Source organism: Austrofundulus limnaeus, unplaced genomic scaffold, assembly GCF_001266775.1.
Source record: "Austrofundulus limnaeus strain Quisiro unplaced genomic scaffold, Austrofundulus_limnaeus-1.0 Scaffold220, whole genome shotgun sequence".
Taxonomy (NCBI): Eukaryota; Metazoa; Chordata; class Actinopteri; order Cyprinodontiformes; family Rivulidae; genus Austrofundulus; species Austrofundulus limnaeus.
This window is the reverse complement of record NW_013952622.1, coordinates 776,807-794,243: the sequence shown is the minus strand read 5'-3', so window position 1 is coordinate 794,243 and position 17,437 is coordinate 776,807. Positions and strand designations below refer to the sequence as shown.

Below are 17,437 nucleotides of genomic sequence, written 5' to 3'. Positions count from 1 at the left end.
CCTCCTCCCCACCTGAGTGTCATTCTCAGTTATAAGATGTGGAAAACAGGTTTAATCAGAAATATACAAAAGAAACAAAGGTAAAAAAGATTAAAAAAAATAAAAAACTGTGCATAAAGTTGGAATAAAAGGCGGATATCTGTGTGTAGTTTTTGGATTAAATATTAAATATACTCAGCTGGTGAGTGCAGACAAACACACACACACACAAAGAAAGATATTAAAATTACGGTGGGATTGAACGTTTCGTTTATTATATTAACAATCGCGTGATACGATGGAGTGCGCGGGGTGGGTGGGGGCGCTCGGACCAAGCTGTTAATGACGGAGCGGGTTGTGTGTGCGTGTGTGCATGTGTGTAAAGCTGGTGTTGTCTGCAGACAGTGGCGAAGAGGAGAAGGGAGCAGCTCAACATTACCTCAGGCTCTGAGACATAAATTTAAAGCTGCTGAGTTTTTGACTTAAAAATTTGAGATTTTCATCTCTATTCATGACGCAAATGAGGACATTTTATGTAATTCTACAGACAATCAGTACAAGGTGACAACATTAGTGTGTTGAAAGTGAACTTATCMTAGCATTTTCAGTCTTATCTTGACATTTCTCCGACCCGACAGTTCAAGCAACGCACTGAGAAACTCAAACAATATTCTTGAACATGAAATCCGAGGCAGTGATTGGTCCATGCTGGTGTTTTTTCTAACGACGTCATCCAGGATCAGCTTTGTGGCACAGCAGGTGTCACAAATCAGCTCTAAGACTGACACTTAAGAATTACTCCTACACTTCACTTAAAGTAAGACTGAGACGCTTCATAACTGACTTTTACTGTCAGCTTTTAACTAAGAATTATTTTACACTTAAGTCCACTCTTAGCAGCATTCTTAAGAGTAYRTCTAAGAAGTTTGATAAATACGGGCKCAGYTTCTGCTGCAGAGCTGATGCACACATCTTCCATCGTAAGTAATTCTTGTTTCTGCCGTCCTCAGTTCACTTCAACTCACTTGAGCACCAACAATCTGGCCTCATCGGTTCAGTCCATACCAGACTATGTTTACTCCCAGCTGTCCAACCCTCAGGTCACCTCACCTGAGACCAAGAAACTCCACCAAGACATTTGCAGTCTGTCTCAGAAGGGTAAGGCTTTGGTTTGTAACACCGGGTAAATGTTCAGTGTTTCCTGTGACTTATTTTTCTTTTTTCTTTTTTTCCTGACCACAGGTTGTGGGTAATAAACAACAATTTTTGTTGTTGTTTTTGAGCTAAAGCAGAATACAACAGTCTGTTTTTACTGAGACAAATACACATGACTTCACCCACTTTTCCCATGGACACACAGATTAGTTCCTATAGGGAATGTATAGATTTTGAGCTGAATGATTAATGAAATATTAAACTGAGCATTCTTTAAACAAAAATAAAACTCATCTGTCTTTAAATGGCATGTCATTTCTGTATGTAGGACCACACATAAATGTTTTGACCAGCTGACTGTTTATCACCTGCCAACAAAGRGGAAAGGCAATTCTTTTGCCTGTATCTGTTAGCAAAATATCTCWTGGACAGATTTTAATAAAACTCTTGTAGATAAAATTCAATTATTACTTTAACTGACTCACAGTTGGACTTACCCCAGTTTAAGATGGTTAATTCACTTTAACAAACACACAAATGGCTGAACTAAGTTAATTTTACAGATACTGAGTTGAAATTAGTGGTAGTAACTGAGTCATGTTCATCATGTTCTGATCTGGGGGGGGGGTTGCATTTATTCTGTTTCCAGTCAATGTGGTCCTGTTGGTCGGTTCTAGGACAATAAATAACCCCCCAGACACTTACCTCCCCCAACAGCTAGTACTATCAACAAAGTTTCAAAATGATCATTTAAATATAAYACRGTCATGAACGCATTGATACCCTATTGGTCACTGTGCTGTGATCTTCAGCTCTCAATGGAACGATTCACAGCTGGGATGAGTCTTTAAAGGGTGATTGGTTCTCCCCAGGTTGGGGGCGAGGTTCTGCCTCATGTGGGGGGAGTTGAAGTATCTTGGGGTTTTGTTCACATGTGAGTGAAGAATGGAGTGAGACTGACAGATGGATCCATGCAGCTTCTGCAGCATTGTGGACTCTGCTGCTCTGTTGTGATGAAGAGGAGGCTGAGCTGTAAGAAGCTCTCTGTTTACCTGTTGGTCTGTGTTCCTACCCTCACCTGAAGGGACTGAAAGAGATGGTGGGCACAGGCKGTTGAAATGAGTTTTCTCTGCAGGGTATCTGGACTCTGTAGAGAGAGGATGAGAAGTTCAGTTATCTGGGAGAGACTGTGGGCCTTTCCCAGTCAGTGGCTACACCCTCGCCCTACTCCCTACTCGCTCAGTTTGTGCGTTCCCGCGGAGGGTTGGCCATATTAAGTCCCATCTGAAACCAATTAGGTGRGAGGGGCTTATTAAGCCKTCCACAGCGAYTCWYCATCCAGTGCAGACTTGAGCAGCAAATAGTGGTCGACATGGAGGACMGGATGTATAAATATAAGTTCCACATGTGTTTTGTACACAGGTACTAAGTAAACACCTCACCAACAAATATAATTTCATAAAAATCATGTTTAATTCAGTTCAAACTTTATTAAAGACACAGAACCCTGGTCCATATTTAAAAAAGAAAAAAGGAAACATTAAAAAATAAAGAAAAATAAATAAAAATGTTTAAAAGTGCAAATATTTTGACAAGTTATCACACTGTTACAAATAAAGTCATATGAAAACTCTAAAATGTGGGCCTAATTAAATATTTTCTTTGGTCCTATTTAAAAACAAGCTTTTGTTCTCCTGCATTCAGTCGCTGCCAAAGCTTGGATTGTTACCATGGTGACGACAGCTTCCTGTTCCGGTGGTGTGAGGAGAGCCCGTCTCAAAAGGGGAGGGTGTATACAGCGCCATCAAGGTGACTCAGTTCAACTGCGAGGGGGCTTCAGAGTGTGTAGGGAATAGGGCGAGTGTGTAGCCAAAGGGCCTCAGAGTTGAGCTGCTGCTCCTCCACATCGAGAGGAACCAGTTGAGGTGGTTCATCTGGGTCGACTCCTGGGCACCTCCCTAGGGAGGTGCTTCAGATATGTCTGATTGGTTGGAGGCCCTGGTGTAGACCCCGGACATTCTGTGTCTCAGCTGGTCTGAGAACCACTTGGAGTCTGGAAAGAGGTCTGGACCACATCGCTCAAGCCAAGCCCTGACTCTGGAACAAGAGGGAGATGAATGGATTGCATGAAGCTGTAGGACTTTATTTTGATATTATTGTGAGGATGCTATTAAGCATACTTACTGCTGAGATCCTTTTTTCTTCTGTACATGTTTTCGCAAGTATTTCGTTCTGCAAATTTTGTGTTATTTCATCAATTCATATATAAAAATGTTCAACTCCTTCAGGACATTCCGGCWATGGCATTTGGTATGTCAGATATTTATACTTAGATATTTAGCATTTTTGACAATTTTTGTTCTGAAAATTAGTGGAGCTGTCTTCAACACCCTTACAATCCTTTAAAATAGTTAAAACTTTCCTGCACTCACTACTTCTTCTGGTTCTGCTTTTCTTAACTTCTTTGTGCTAATTTTAGCTCCCCCTTTTTTTTTTTTGCTAATATCTGTTTCTTTTTTCTTTTTCAGCTATTCTAATTTTTGCTTTTACCAGCTATTTGAAGCTAATTTTGCCCTTTTTCAGCTAAATTCACCTTTTGTTATTTTTAAATACTTTCTTTCAGCTGTTTATTTCAGCTAACAATCTCTTTGTGCTAGATTCAGCGTTTTCAGCTACTTTTTACCTGCTTTTCTGCTATTTTCAGCCCTTTTTTGGCTATTTTACAATAAATTTCAACAATTTTGTACATATTTTCTGCAAAAGTCTTTTAGCTTTAAGCATTCATGCTACATTTTCGCAGAAAATGCTGATTCTTTTGTTAATTGTGGTTTCAATGTTCTGAATGTTGCAGTTCACGCTTCTCTGAAGTCGATCCACGAGGTTTTGACCTTGGAGAGGGAGAGACTAAAGCAGGCCTGGACTGGACCGGACCTGAGGCAGAGCACCTCCCAGCAGCTCGCTACACTCTGCACCACCTTGTCTGAGGTAATGCACAGGGTTGGCAGTTTGATTCCCGTTTCCTCCATTTCATGCACAAATGTCTTTGATCAAGACACTTAGTGTGTGTGTGTGTGTGTGTTTGTAAGCACATCAAGTGATCATTAAGAAAGGTTTGTCTGCAGCCATTTCTCAATCAACACTAACATGAACCAGATCACTGTTTTTTACCTGATCTGGTGTCATTAGCATCAGTCTGTAGGAAACGAACGAAAAAAAATGCCAAGTTGTGTGTTTGTGAGAGTGTGAGAGAGAAACTGTTGAGCAGGTTTGGGCTGTTTGAAGGTATGAACACACCTAAGCCCAAAGACACAAAGGAACCATCCCATCAAAACTGCCTCCTTGTTTCTTCCGTGTTCCTTCATGTTTGAACCGTCTGTCCTCAATTGTTGGAACTTTGGGTCTAAATTTGAATCTGTTCTTTATTTATGACCCACAAAGCCAGTAGTTTGGGCAGTGACAGAAATGTTAGAAAACTTTGACTTTTATGGTGAAAATCCAGATTGTTTCATATTTTTGTGCAAGTTTCTGATGAATATTAATGTTTGCAAAGGTTTTGTAAAATGACTCATTTTCCATTGAGTTGAAGTAAAATCAAAAGTTTAAACTACAAAACAACTTTTGTGTCACTGCRCAAACTTGTAGCTATGACTTGAGTATATTCAGTAAATATACCCARGTATGTGAGAAGTAAGAGCTGTAGGTATTCAGGTATATTTATARTGGGTAAACTAGAAATGTATTTCTACACAAGGTATTACTGTGGCAGCAGCACTAAGACAACGGTACAACTCGACTCCTTCACAATAAGAGTCTTATTAAACTGAGATCAGTTTATTTGTGTAGCTGTCACATCAGAATCACTGGAGATGAGCACCAGATTATAACAAGGTTGTCCCAGGGTACTAAACAACAAAAACGGTTAAAAACAGATTAATCCRAATAGATTAATCACTACACCCACATTCAGTACATTATGAAATGCTGATTGTAAGAAGTTTAAAGAAACCAGCAGATTGTTAAAACATTGGTCCTCAGTCCTGCATGTTTTATTCATTTTCTGCTCTTCTGCAGATCTTTATCTTTATCACTTCTTTAAATCAGGTGTGTTGAAGCAGAGGAACATCTAGACATGCAGGAWAGTGGCCCTCCAGGATTAAACACCACTGCATGAAAACATCTCTTTGATGCAGTCTCCCATACTGAGCATCGTAGAGTTGACAGAAAGGAACAACTTCCTTTGAACAGGAAGAAGCCTCCAGCAGAACCTATCTGTAACACTCAGATCCTCTGAACATATGACACGTATAAAAACAGCTTATGGTGATGACTGCAGCAACTTTATACTCAACCTGTGAGCACCACAGACAGTCAGAACTCTGTGAAACAAACAAAAAAAGCCTATTTCATTCACAAAGTGAGCAGTTAGCTGCCCAGTCACATTTCACTCAACCTTTTTGAGTGAAACTTTGAGAGTCTGCATTTTTCAAAAATGAAAAATGCAGTTTAGTTGTGTTCTGAGCTTCACATCATACCCACTTTAACCTACATTAAAGATTAAATTTACTGGAGTGCACTTTGAAATGAAGATGATCCAGACCAYTTTTTTCCAGTGTAGTTTTTATATCCTAACAGGTTTCTGTCAGAGGAGAGTTCTTTAAAAGTGCAGCTCTAGACCTCCTGAGACACACACTTAACATGTTCTAAATGGAAGCCACAAACCTCACTGATTTAATGTGAGACAATTGTTGTAAAGAGCTGTTTTCACTGTCTCAGCCCAGTGAGACGCCACAAACACATTGTTGGGCCATAGTTTGCTGCAACTTCACCACACAACACATAACAAACTTGACGTGTCACCACGCTTTAAGGTGCAGCCAGAGCAACAAGAAAAGKAACAAGAAAAACAACAATCCAGATCATGTCAAGTTGTATGAAATCTAATTCAGTCCAGACCTGTTCCAGATCCAAACTTTATGATGAATAAACCCAAAAGGAAGCAGGTTCTGTTACTGTGTGGAATAACTGTCTCATTAACACCAGATGCTCTGAAGGCTGGTGTTCCATTCATTTGTTGTATCTTCTCTGTTTTTTGCCTGCTTGGCTGCTCCGTGCTTGGCTGCACGTCCGTCCATGTGTGTGCACGTGTAGCTTGACATACAGGCCCATCACACCAAAGTCCACTCACTTTCCCTGTCCTCTGACTCTTCTGAAGAATCCTTCTGCACTGTCCGCCCAGACCAGGTGTGTACTGCATTGTGTGTTTTAAGCCCTGTTTTAAGCCCTGATGTCTTTTTGTTTGGTGTTTCATTCTGAAAACATTATCAAATGCTCCTGTTATCCCACATACAGTCATATGAAAAGGTTTGGGCACCCTTGTTAATTTTTCTGATTTACCTTTTATAAATCATTGATTGTTTGGATAAAAAAAATCAGTTAAATACATCATATGGGGACAAACACAGTGATATTTGAGAAGTGAAATGAAGTTGATATGATTTACAGAAASTGTGCAATAATTGGTTAAACAAAATTAGGCAGGTGCATAAATTTGGACACTGTGGTCATTTTATTGATTTCAAAACCTTTAGAACTAATTATTGGAAATCAAATTTGGTTTAGTAAGTTCAGTGACCCTTGGCTTCCAAACACAGTTGACTCCAAGTATGAGAGAGGGCATTTAAAGGAGGTGATTGTAGGTTATTCTCCTCTTTGCATCTCCTCTGAAGAGTGGCAGCGGGAGTCTCAAAACAACTTTCAAATGATCTGAAAACAAAGATTGTTCACCGTCATGGTTTAGGGGAAAGATACAGAAAGCTATCTCAGAGATTTCAGCTTTCAGTCTCCACAGTGAGAAACATTGTGAGAAAATGGAGGACCACAGGCACAGTTCAAGTCAAGGATCGAAGMGGCAGACCAAGAAAAATCTCCAATAAACAGAAGTGAAGGATGTTGAGAACAATCAGAGTCAACCCACAGACCAGCACCAAAGACCTACAACATCATCTTGCTGCTGATGGAGTCACTGTGCATCGTTCATCTATTCAGCACACTTTACACAAGGAGATGCTGTATGGGAGAGTGATGCAGAGGAAGACTTTTCTCTGCCCACATCACAAACAGAGCTGCTTGAGGTTTGCTAAAGCACATTTGGACAAGCCAGCTCCATTTTGGAATAAGGTGCTGTGGACTGATGAAACTAAAATAGAGTTATTTGGGCAGAACAAGGGTCATTATGCATGGAGGAAAAAGAACACAGCACTCCAAGAAAAACACCTGCTACCTACAGTAAAATGTGGTGGTGGTTCCATCATTCTGTGGGGCTGTGTGGCCAGTACAGGGACTGGGAATCTTGTTAAAGTTGACGGACGCATGGATTTCAATRAATATCAGCCGATTCTGGAGACCAATGTCCAGGAATCAGTGACAAAGCTGAAGCTGCTGAAGCCGGGGCTGSATCTTCCAACATGACACCACCCTAAACACTGCTCAAAATCTACTAAGGCCTTCATGCAGAGGAACAAATACAACGTTCTGGAATGGCCATCTCAGTCCCCAGACCTGAATATTATTGAAAATCTGTGGTGTCACTTAAAGAGAGCTGTCTGTGGTTGGAAACCAACAAACCTGAAAGAAGTAGAGATGTTTTGTAAAGAAGAGTGGTCTAAAATACCTTCAGCCACAATCCAGACTCTCATTAGAAGCTGTAGGAAGTGTTTAGAGGCTGTTATTTCTGTGAAAGGAGGATCTACTAAATATTGAGTTAAGGTTTTATTTTTGGTGCCCAAATTTATGCACCTGTCTAATTTASTTTAAACAATTATTGCACACTTTCTGTAAATCTTTTCAACTTCATTTCACTTCTCAAATATCACTGTTTGTCCCCTACATGATATATATATTTTTTCCAATCAATGATTTATAAAGGTAAATCAGGAAAATTAACAAGACTGCCCAGTGCCCAAACTTTTTCAAATGACTATGTACAGAAACATGTACTGTACATATACTGTGCACATAATTTAAGCTCTAGTAAACCAAACTGGAATAATTCATCCATCTTCTGCTGCTTATCAAGGCAATCTCATAGCCCCTAAACCGGATTGAGTTTGTAGCTCCAAGTCATAACAAGTGTCTTCTTGGTGTATCAAACAAAAATGGAAATGAGTTCATCTCCTTATTTACAAAGCGTGCAATATAAAGAACTGTTCAGTTTGTTTAAATAGTACAATAAAAAAGTCCTAAAATCTTTAGTTGTGCTTGCTTGCAGAGGACTCCATCTATGGGTCGTCACAGTCACCGTGCTCCCTCAGTGGCAGAGTCCATGGCAGAGTATTTTGATGCCAGTGAGGTGATTGTATGTGAGACTTCATCAGAAGCTGAAGCTTCAGATGAGTCGGGCCTGAGTGATGTCACCACCACGAGCAACTCGGAGCCTGAAGAAGGACACTGTAAGTCACTAGCTTGGACATTTCTTGATCTTTTCCAGAAAATGAAACAGAATGTGTCAAATCAGCTTTTCTTTTGTAGCATCCACTACCCTGAACTACAGAGAAAATCTGAAGAGTGCAACTGACAAACCCAACCTTGTGCCCAGAGATACAGGTGACCTGCTGGTTTGGTGACAGCACAGTGTTGTAAACTGAGTACAAATCCAACAATATACTAAACATCTGACACTTGGACAGTTTTTAAGTCAGCCATCTGTCTTCATGCATCGTCATCTATCCTCTGTGTTGCTGTATGTCAGGTCGTCGCACTACTCTTCCCGCCGCGGGAGCAGACAACAGCCATATTGGTATCATGTCCATCTTGTACAACAACATTGGTAAAGACCTGTCCAGAGTCTCCATGCCAGTCGCTCTGAATGAGCCGCTGTCTTTGCTTCAGAGGCTCAGTGAAGAGCTGGAGTATCCTGACCTGCTGGACATCGCCAATCACACTGARGATCCCTTTGAGAGAATGGTGAGTTGGTCTTTCTTGGAACCAGCGGTTTAGAAATCAACATAGAGCAGACGATGTGGTAACCTCTATTAATGATTGACCATAAGTATGTATGTTTGTAGGTTTATGTGGCAGCATTCTCAATCTCTGGTTATGCCTGGGCAACCTGGAGATATCGGTACAAACCCTTCAACCCTATTCTGGGCGAAACATATGAAAACCACAGAGAAGACAGAGGGTTTTATTACGTCAGTGAACAGGTAAGTATCACTTATAAACACGTTAACTCCTTATGTGATAGAGAAGACTGCAGTGACATGTTGTATGTGTTCAGGTCTGCCATCATCCCCCCGTCTCTGCCTGCCATGCAGAGTCTGAAAACTTCACTTTCTGGCAAGGTAAGGGTTTGTTTCCCTCTGAGGGCTGAAGCTTCAAAAATGTGAGTTTAAAGAACATTTTTTTACATTTTTTTTATCTGCTTTTAGATCAGAGATGGAAGAACAAGTTCTGGGGAAAGTCTGTGGAGATCATTTCTACAGGACTGGTCAACGTTACCCTCCCAAGGTAAGTTATTCTTAGTATTATTTGTACCAGTCACACAAAACTAAAGCTAACGAGTTTCAACAGTCATTTATTAACGTCCTGTTTTGTTTAAACGTAAATTATATCTTGGGATGAATTAAATCCCTCCTTACAGTTTAATGCTTTTACCAATCTAGTCATCCTAAAAAAAGTCTGATCTTTGCCGTGTTATAAAATTATTCAAATCTAATCTCGTGTACAAAACACAAGTATATGAGTATAAGTATATGAAACAAAGAATGATGGAAAAACTAAGACTAGTCTCTGATACCTTCTGAACAGCAGGGACCCACAGTAGTGGTTTTCTGTTCTCACAGGGTTGTGGAAATGTGTTTGGCCCACMCTTCTAACACTGGTTTAGTTTATTTAGGTTTGCAGACATTTGATCCTGTACAGCTCTCACCAAATTTCAATCCATTAGAGGACCCTGGGCCGCTGCAGCAACATGGTTCTGTTCTTTTATACTTGTTCTGTTATAGATCAGCTGCTGTGTTTGGGATCAAGGTTCTGTTGGACCCAGTTTGGTCCAAACTTCAGCTGTCAGACAGATGGATTGACATTTGACTGTAGTGGAAAATGAACTCCTCTGTGGACTAAAGGATTCTAAAGGAGCCCAACCCAAATAGTTWGGTGTTTGTGCTGTTTGGCTTTATCCAAATGTGCAGCAGTGCATGATGGGTAAACATTTCTACTTTGCTCTCCTCTTTCCAAAATAAGTTTTAACAATACCTGATTCATTTAAAGTAAACTCTACAAAACAAAATGTTCCTTCAGAAGTCAGCCCAGGCCAGGGCTTGGATGTCTTCTGGCCATCTGGCCTTCCATTTCTGAATGGACTGAGGTGYTGAGGGAGAGGGTTTGGGCCGGCCTCGCCGTAAAGCGAGTTGATGTTGTCCCATTCTGCTCTGATGGAGTTGAGCTTTTCAACAGTCCTGGGTATTCTCTGCTGAAGAGGAGATGATTTTGTTGTTAAACCTGCTTTTGATACTTGTTTGTCTGCATGGATATTGACTTTTCATGTGTCAGGTGCCCATTCCAGAAGCACTAATGCACCCTCATACTATCAGAGAGGCAGGCTTTGAACTGTGCACTGATGCCAGTCTGGATGGTTCCTCTTCTCTTTAGTACAGAGCTTGTGGTGTTTTTGTTTTTTAAAAAGGTTTWAAATATTGGGTCTGTTTAACCACAGAACAGTTCTGTTTCAATTCAATTAAAAATTTAATTTCATTAAAAAATAACTATATGCAATAAAACAACAAAGAAAATACACAAATAAAAAATCAAAACAAAATGAAAGGTAACAGAAAAAGAATAAATCTCATGTCTGCCCCTTAAAAAACATAATTTACAAAACAATACTAAATAAAAATAAAAAAACATCAACTCAAACAACAATTAATAGCTTCACATTTTACTTTTTCATATACCTTCAGAAAACTAGCTTTATGTCTTTTAAATATATACGTAGATCTGGCATTTTTAACCTCATCCTCCAAACCATTCCACAATCCCATACCCTGGATTAAAGTACATCTTTCTCTCAAGAAAGTACAAAAATTTGGCTTCACAAACATTTCCATCCCCTTTAGCGTTAGCCCTGATGCTATCACCATATATATGTATTAGCTCAGTGCTACACATTCTCCTCGTCACTGAGGTCCTCCATCCACATGACAGAGAGGAGAACGCAAAAATGACTCAGCCTGTAACTGAAAATTTAGACGGAGGACCTCAGTTTAGCTTGTTTGTTGCGCTAGCGCTGAGCTAATACATATAAGGCAATATAGCGTTGGTGCTAAAGCTAACAGGCTAAGCTGAGGTTCTTCTTCCATGAAGCAGCTCTGTTGTCCTCCATCDATATTTTCAGTTACAGYCTGAGTCATTTCTACCTTCTCCTCTCTGTCAACGCTCTCTGGTTTCATTTAAAAGAGTCGATCATCAGATATTGTCCAAGATTAACCTTCAGGGAGGATATAGCTCGCTCACACCGAGGACCTATCCATGTCATCATTTACCCAGAATGCTTTGTGTGTAAATAAATAGCTTCGTCTGTGTTAAAATACATTTTAAAACATTTACAAAACTAAACGGCCTACAGTATTTTTAGTCTTTATTTTACAGTTAAAATAAATGTTTATCAAAGTCTAATGTTACAACTAATCGGGAATCCCTTTAACAAAGTTTACCTGAATGTTGGAAAGAAGCTTTTATGAGCCTTGTACATAAACAGTAAAATATTGTAGTCAATCAAATCATAGAATTTCAAAATTTTCAGTTTACAAAATAATATATTTAATGGATGTTTGTAATCTTTTCTCATGATAATTCTTATGGCTCTTTTCTGCAAAACAAATCAGATTTGTAATTGTTTTGCAAGCCGTACCCCAGACTTCAATACAGTAAATTAAATGTGGCACAATTATTGAATTGTACAACACAAGCAGAGCTTTGTCATTAAATAACTCCCTGGCTTTATTCAGTACTTCTATAGATTTAGCTATTTTGGTTCTCAAATAATGTCTCCATGTCAGCTTGTCATCAATGATGACACCGAGAAATTTCACCTCACTGACTTTAGAGCTCAACACAATCTACTTTAAATGAGAAATCAACAGTTGTCTTCCTATTATTAAATATCAAGTAATTTGTTTTATCCAAGTTTAATGACAGGTTTTGTTGAAACCAATTTTGTATTTTTCTCAAATTCTTTCTGTACCATCTCAAATATTTTTTCTGTATCTTTACCTAAACAAAAAATGTATCGTCAGCAAATAAAACACATTTGAAAAGTCCTGACACATTTACTAAGTCATTCACATATAAAATAAATAACTTAGGTCCCAGTACAGAACCTTTCTGTTCAGTCCATTTAAACGATCTTTGGTTCAGAGAAGACAGCAGCGTTTCTGGATGGGGTTGACCACAACTTCTTCTTTGTGTGATAGAGCTTTAAGCAGCATTAGTGGATGTGGAAGTGTTCCTGAGTCCAGATCAGAACCAGACCAGGTTTTAATGAAGTGAAGATCATGACAGTCAAATATTGGCTTAGTTTTTGAGCTCTGAGATCATTACAGATTATAATAATTAGTTGATCAGATTACAAAATGTAACTGAAATTTCAGAGTTTTCTGTTGAGGAACTTTAATCTGAAAGTTTGTTTCACAACCTTCTGCTACTCTAAATTTCTGAAAGATTCAGCCTCGATCTCTTTTTATCCTCYGTCCTCTGATCTGTTGAAAAATAACCTTTTTTGTTACAAAAAGCTTGTCCAGCTGTTTGTTTGTACCCCTTATTTTACATCCATTTCTTGCCTTTTGACCCAACATTTTGAGACATGTTGCTGCCATAAAATGTGTAGAATTAGAAAATAGCTAAATTTTTTAACTAAAGTTTTACAAGTTGTGAATAAAACATAGGTTTTTGGGATTTTAAAATCAGTCATATCTTTTTGGAGTTTGTTTATAGTCGAGTAGTTTCTGTAAAAATATTTTAGAAAAAGGCAGCTGAACTTTTTATTCTGCAGCTGAAATGGAAATTAAGGTTCTGGAGAGTGACTCAAATCTGGGGGTGTAAGGTWACTAGTTTCATAAACTAGTTTTAACAATAATTATATAATTTTGCAATCCTAACACACATCAATGGTAAACAGCAAACGGTGGGTCATTAAGACCATTTTAATTTTGTTGGATTATGGCAGAAATGTCTTGATGGTTTTACTGTATGGTGGTAAATAAGAAGCGGCTCTGTAGTTTGAAATTCTGAGAAAATATAGACGTAAAAACAAAATGTTTAGAACCCAATTTTAAACCAATTACAGCTGCATCATTAAATCTGTGATGCTGTTTTTCTGATCATGTTTATGCTCCAGTATGTGCATCTTCGCTTTATATATAGATATTTATACCAGTTTATTTATAAGAAATCTAAAGAGAAGGCTGACCAACATGCTGTACGATAAAACAAAGGACAAAAGAGTGAATATGTCACTCTGCAGACGTAATAAAGACAAACAATGAAACAAATAGATGAATAAAAAAAGCACAATAAGGTCAAAGTCCTCTTACACTGGGTTGAAGGACAGTTTTATTTATTTATTATTTTATGAGACYTAAAACCAGTGAGTCTGCAAGTGTTTTAGACCTGCAGCAAAGTTTGATCAGCTCTGAGCTGCACCACATCAACTGTTTTACATCAACCGAGCCTTTAATACAGAAATCTGTACAAACTCACCTTTTTTTTGCAAGTAATATTAATGCACTGTATGTGTCTGTAGGTATGGTGATCACTACGTATGGAACAAGGCAGTGACCTGTATCCACAACGTACTGAGTCAGCAGCGCTGGTTAGAGCARTATGGAGAGGTGGTCATAAGAAACAAAAATAGCGACGAGTGCACCTGCAAGATTACCTTCGTCAAGGTAAACTTCTCCATGACTTCACCTCCACCTGTTCCCGTACGCCTGGGTGAACTGTCCTTCATTACCTGATCTCRGTTTTACAGTCTCGTTACTGGAGCTCGGACAGCACTAAGAATGAGGTTCAGGGTGCGGTCCTGAACCGGGCAGGAGAGGTGGTTCATCGGTTCGGAGGCCTCTGGCATGAAGGCATCTTCTGTGACACTCTGCCTACACCGAAGTGCATCTGGAAGCCCAGTAAGGAGCTTTACCTTCAGTCTGAGTGAAGAGACTTCACTCATACAGCTAAAGATAATAAGCATCCTCTTTCTGGTTGTAGTTTGAGGGTTTCAAACCTCAGAATGAAACAGGATGTTAGTCTTAAGATAAATATCATTTCTGTTCAGATGCGCAGCCTGATGACTACGCCCAGTTCTATGGCTTTTCACAATACGCCAGAGAACTGAACGAACTGACCCCAGACCTGATAGGTGTCCTCCCACCTACGGACACGCGCTTCAGACCAGACCAGAGGTATTTACCGTTTTTAATCTGTAGTACTACAGTGTATTGCTCTTGTTTAACTCTGAACACTCCCGCCTCCTTCAGGCTTCTAGAGGAGGGGAAAGTGGCAGAGGCAGATAAAAAGAAAGATGAAGTTGAAGAAAAGCAGAGAGAGCGGAGGAAGGAGATGGCCAAGAGAGGGGAGGAGCATGTCCCTCGTTTCTTCAGGTAAAAAAAAATGTTCCTTTAAACCCCTTATTGAGTCCATTTTTTTTATGTCAGACATTTAATGCCTCAGACTATGAAAAAGGATTCATACCTTTTTGATTTTGAATTTGACATTTTATCATGTTACAACCACAAACTTCAACACATATAGTGCATAATTGTCTTCAATAGATTTTGTAAAACCACCTTTTGCTGCAGTTCCAGTCAGTTTTAGGTGTTCTGGAGTTTCTCTTCCAGCTTTGAACACCTAGACCACAGAAGTCCAGTCCTAGACCAGCTGTACTCTACAGGGTGTCTGTGCATCCTTAAAAGTCCTACTTCATATGTTTAGTCCYCTTTAATCAAACTCTAGTTTGTTTGCCTGGAAAGTCTGGGTTGTTAGGGTGGGAGAGGTGGGGGGTGAACACATAATTAAACTCTGATGTGGACCAAAAAAAAGCAAACTCTCGTCTGCCTGAAAACCTAGGTCTCAGTTTGGTTGAAGTGAACTCTGATGTAGTTCGAATGCATGTGTGTAGGCCAAGCGGACCAGAGACCGCTCCAAAAGCAGGAAGCGGACTAGACCGCAGGGCATTCTGAGAAATGGCAGTAATAACTTAACTCATATCTTTAGGGCTGCAACGATTTATTGACGACTAATCGATTATTAAAATAATCGATGACTAATTTAATAATTGATTAATCGTTTTCTTTTTTTTGTTCTTTACTTTGTTTTTCTCTACAAACTGCTTTGACACCTTCCACTGCCACATCTGCCTTTCTGTCCTTGACACACATGCACAGTAGTGGTAACTGGGGTAGGCCGTGGACGTCACAAGACATTATACAGACAGGCTCTGGTATCATGGCTACCCAGCAACGGAGCTCAAAAGTGTGGGATCATTTTAAGAAAATGAAAGAGAAACCTGTGCAATATCTGCAGAGCAGAACTTACCTTCCACAGCAATTATTTTTAGTTAGCATATAGCTAAAATCTAACGATGGTTATATGATAGCAGCTGCATTCTGGCACGATTTAGCTCTGTTTTATATTCCATTAACGTATGATCTGATTAATCGACTAATTGAAAAAAATAATCAGTGATTAATCGATTATAAAAATAAACGTTTGTGGCAGCCCTAGGGTCAAACAATGTTTTAGTCAAACAGAACCAACAAGAATGAAACAAAAAGTAAAGAATTAGAGAAAAAAATAAATGTTAAATGTAAATAAATTATAATAAATTAATAGTTTTACATTTAAAAATCATATTTTATTTTAATCTATTTTCCTCATTCAGCAACCTATTAAATTTCTGTTATGTTTCATGTAGGAGAAATACACATTTTTTTCAGTCAATATTTAATAGAGCTGGCAAAATAAATTGTTAAAATTTGTATTATGTGCTTCTGTTTTTTAATTCAGGAGATTATAAAATCTTTTTTATGGGAAGACCCTCTTGATTCAAGAGAACTCCATTTTTTTAAAAAATAATGGCTGCTTATTAATTAACTGTTAATCTATCTAAAAGATAAATCAACTTCAGATTAATTCAATATCAATAACTTGCATCCTTAAGGAGTTAACTTAATTTATATCTACTCATATTCATGTCAAGCATTTTAATGATTTGGCCAATTAATCGAAAAAAATTATCAACAGATTAATCGCTTGTTAAAATAATCGTTATTTGCAGCCCTACTCTGCATATCTGCCTCGTCCTCCACTCATGCTGATCATTGTTGAAGACTATTTGGTTGGCACATTTACGAAAAACATAAAATAAATCCTACAACCATTAAAATCTGACATCACTCKWMGTTTTTTTTACATTTTGTGTGAAGAAGGAAGTTGCGCTCCATGTCTACTTCAGATGTTTTCATGTGGATTCCTTCAGTGGTTCTTGGTGCAGCGCCGCCACAGGCAAGGAGGGAACTATTTGTTCACAGGGTTTAGTTCATTTGAAGTGAACACACTAACTGAAAATGTAAACAAATTTTGCCACTTTGGTCCCCAATCGAACCAAGTCTACCGAACTATCAGGCTGATAGTACGGTAGACCATTCACACCTAATATTACGTGTGAATACGATAGTCGCACATCTAAATTAAGGCCTTTTTAAAAAGTCTAAAATTCTTAAATATGTTACTCAAACATCTTTAATTTTGTGGAGCAGAGGGGATTTAAGTTTTCCATGGCAGTTTTCCTGAAAGTGAGGACCTGGTAAATTAAGAATGTAAAATTTTTCAAAGTCCTGTAATCAAAAAGAAAAAAAATCAAGCAGGAGTCAACCTCATATCAAGTACGGGGGGGCAATATTATAGGCAGAAACATGGGAGTGCTATGAGATCCCCAGTTTCTCCTATTGTTGCAAACCTGTACATGGAGGAAGTGGAAAAGAGAGCCTTGATGTCCTTCTCAGGGGTGCCACCGAGCCATTGGTTCAGATATGTTGACGACACCTGGMTTAAAATTAAAGCCCAGGAAGTCCAACATTTCACTGATCACATCAACTCTGTGGATGAATATATWAAGTTCACATGAGAGGATGTAAAAAATGGCAGGTTGGCGTTCCTGGATTGCAATGTCTCACTTTCGGATGGAGGATGGTTGGAAACTGGCGTATATCGTAAGCCCACCCACACAGACCAATATTTGCGTTTTGACTCCCAC

At 38.9% G+C, this 17,437-nt stretch overlaps 1 protein-coding gene across 7 annotated transcripts in view; it reads left to right on the top strand.

Moving 5' to 3' along the window:
- Positions 1–17,437, top strand: part of LOC106525259 (oxysterol-binding protein-related protein 7) — a 33,173-nt gene that overhangs the window by 13,460 nt on the left and 2,276 nt on the right. For 6 of the 7 annotated variants that reach the window (XM_014019418.1, XM_014019424.1, XM_014019423.1 and 3 more), the window contains 13 exons: positions 990–1,137; positions 3,986–4,119; positions 6,283–6,375; positions 8,402–8,582; positions 8,662–8,736; positions 8,882–9,096; positions 9,198–9,335; positions 9,410–9,473; positions 9,561–9,639; positions 13,931–14,075; positions 14,159–14,309; positions 14,459–14,585; positions 14,661–14,783. In XM_014019418.1, the coding sequence (XP_013874872.1) occupies positions 990–1,137; positions 3,986–4,119; positions 6,283–6,375; positions 8,402–8,582; positions 8,662–8,736; positions 8,882–9,096; positions 9,198–9,335; positions 9,410–9,473; positions 9,561–9,639; positions 13,931–14,075; positions 14,159–14,309; positions 14,459–14,585; positions 14,661–14,783 (1,673 nt within the window). The remainder of the gene's footprint in view (positions 1–989; positions 1,138–3,985; positions 4,120–6,282; positions 6,376–8,401; positions 8,583–8,661; positions 8,737–8,881; positions 9,097–9,197; positions 9,336–9,409; positions 9,474–9,560; positions 9,640–13,930; positions 14,076–14,158; positions 14,310–14,458; positions 14,586–14,660; positions 14,784–17,437) is intronic. The other variant, XM_014019425.1, reaches the window with a different exon arrangement.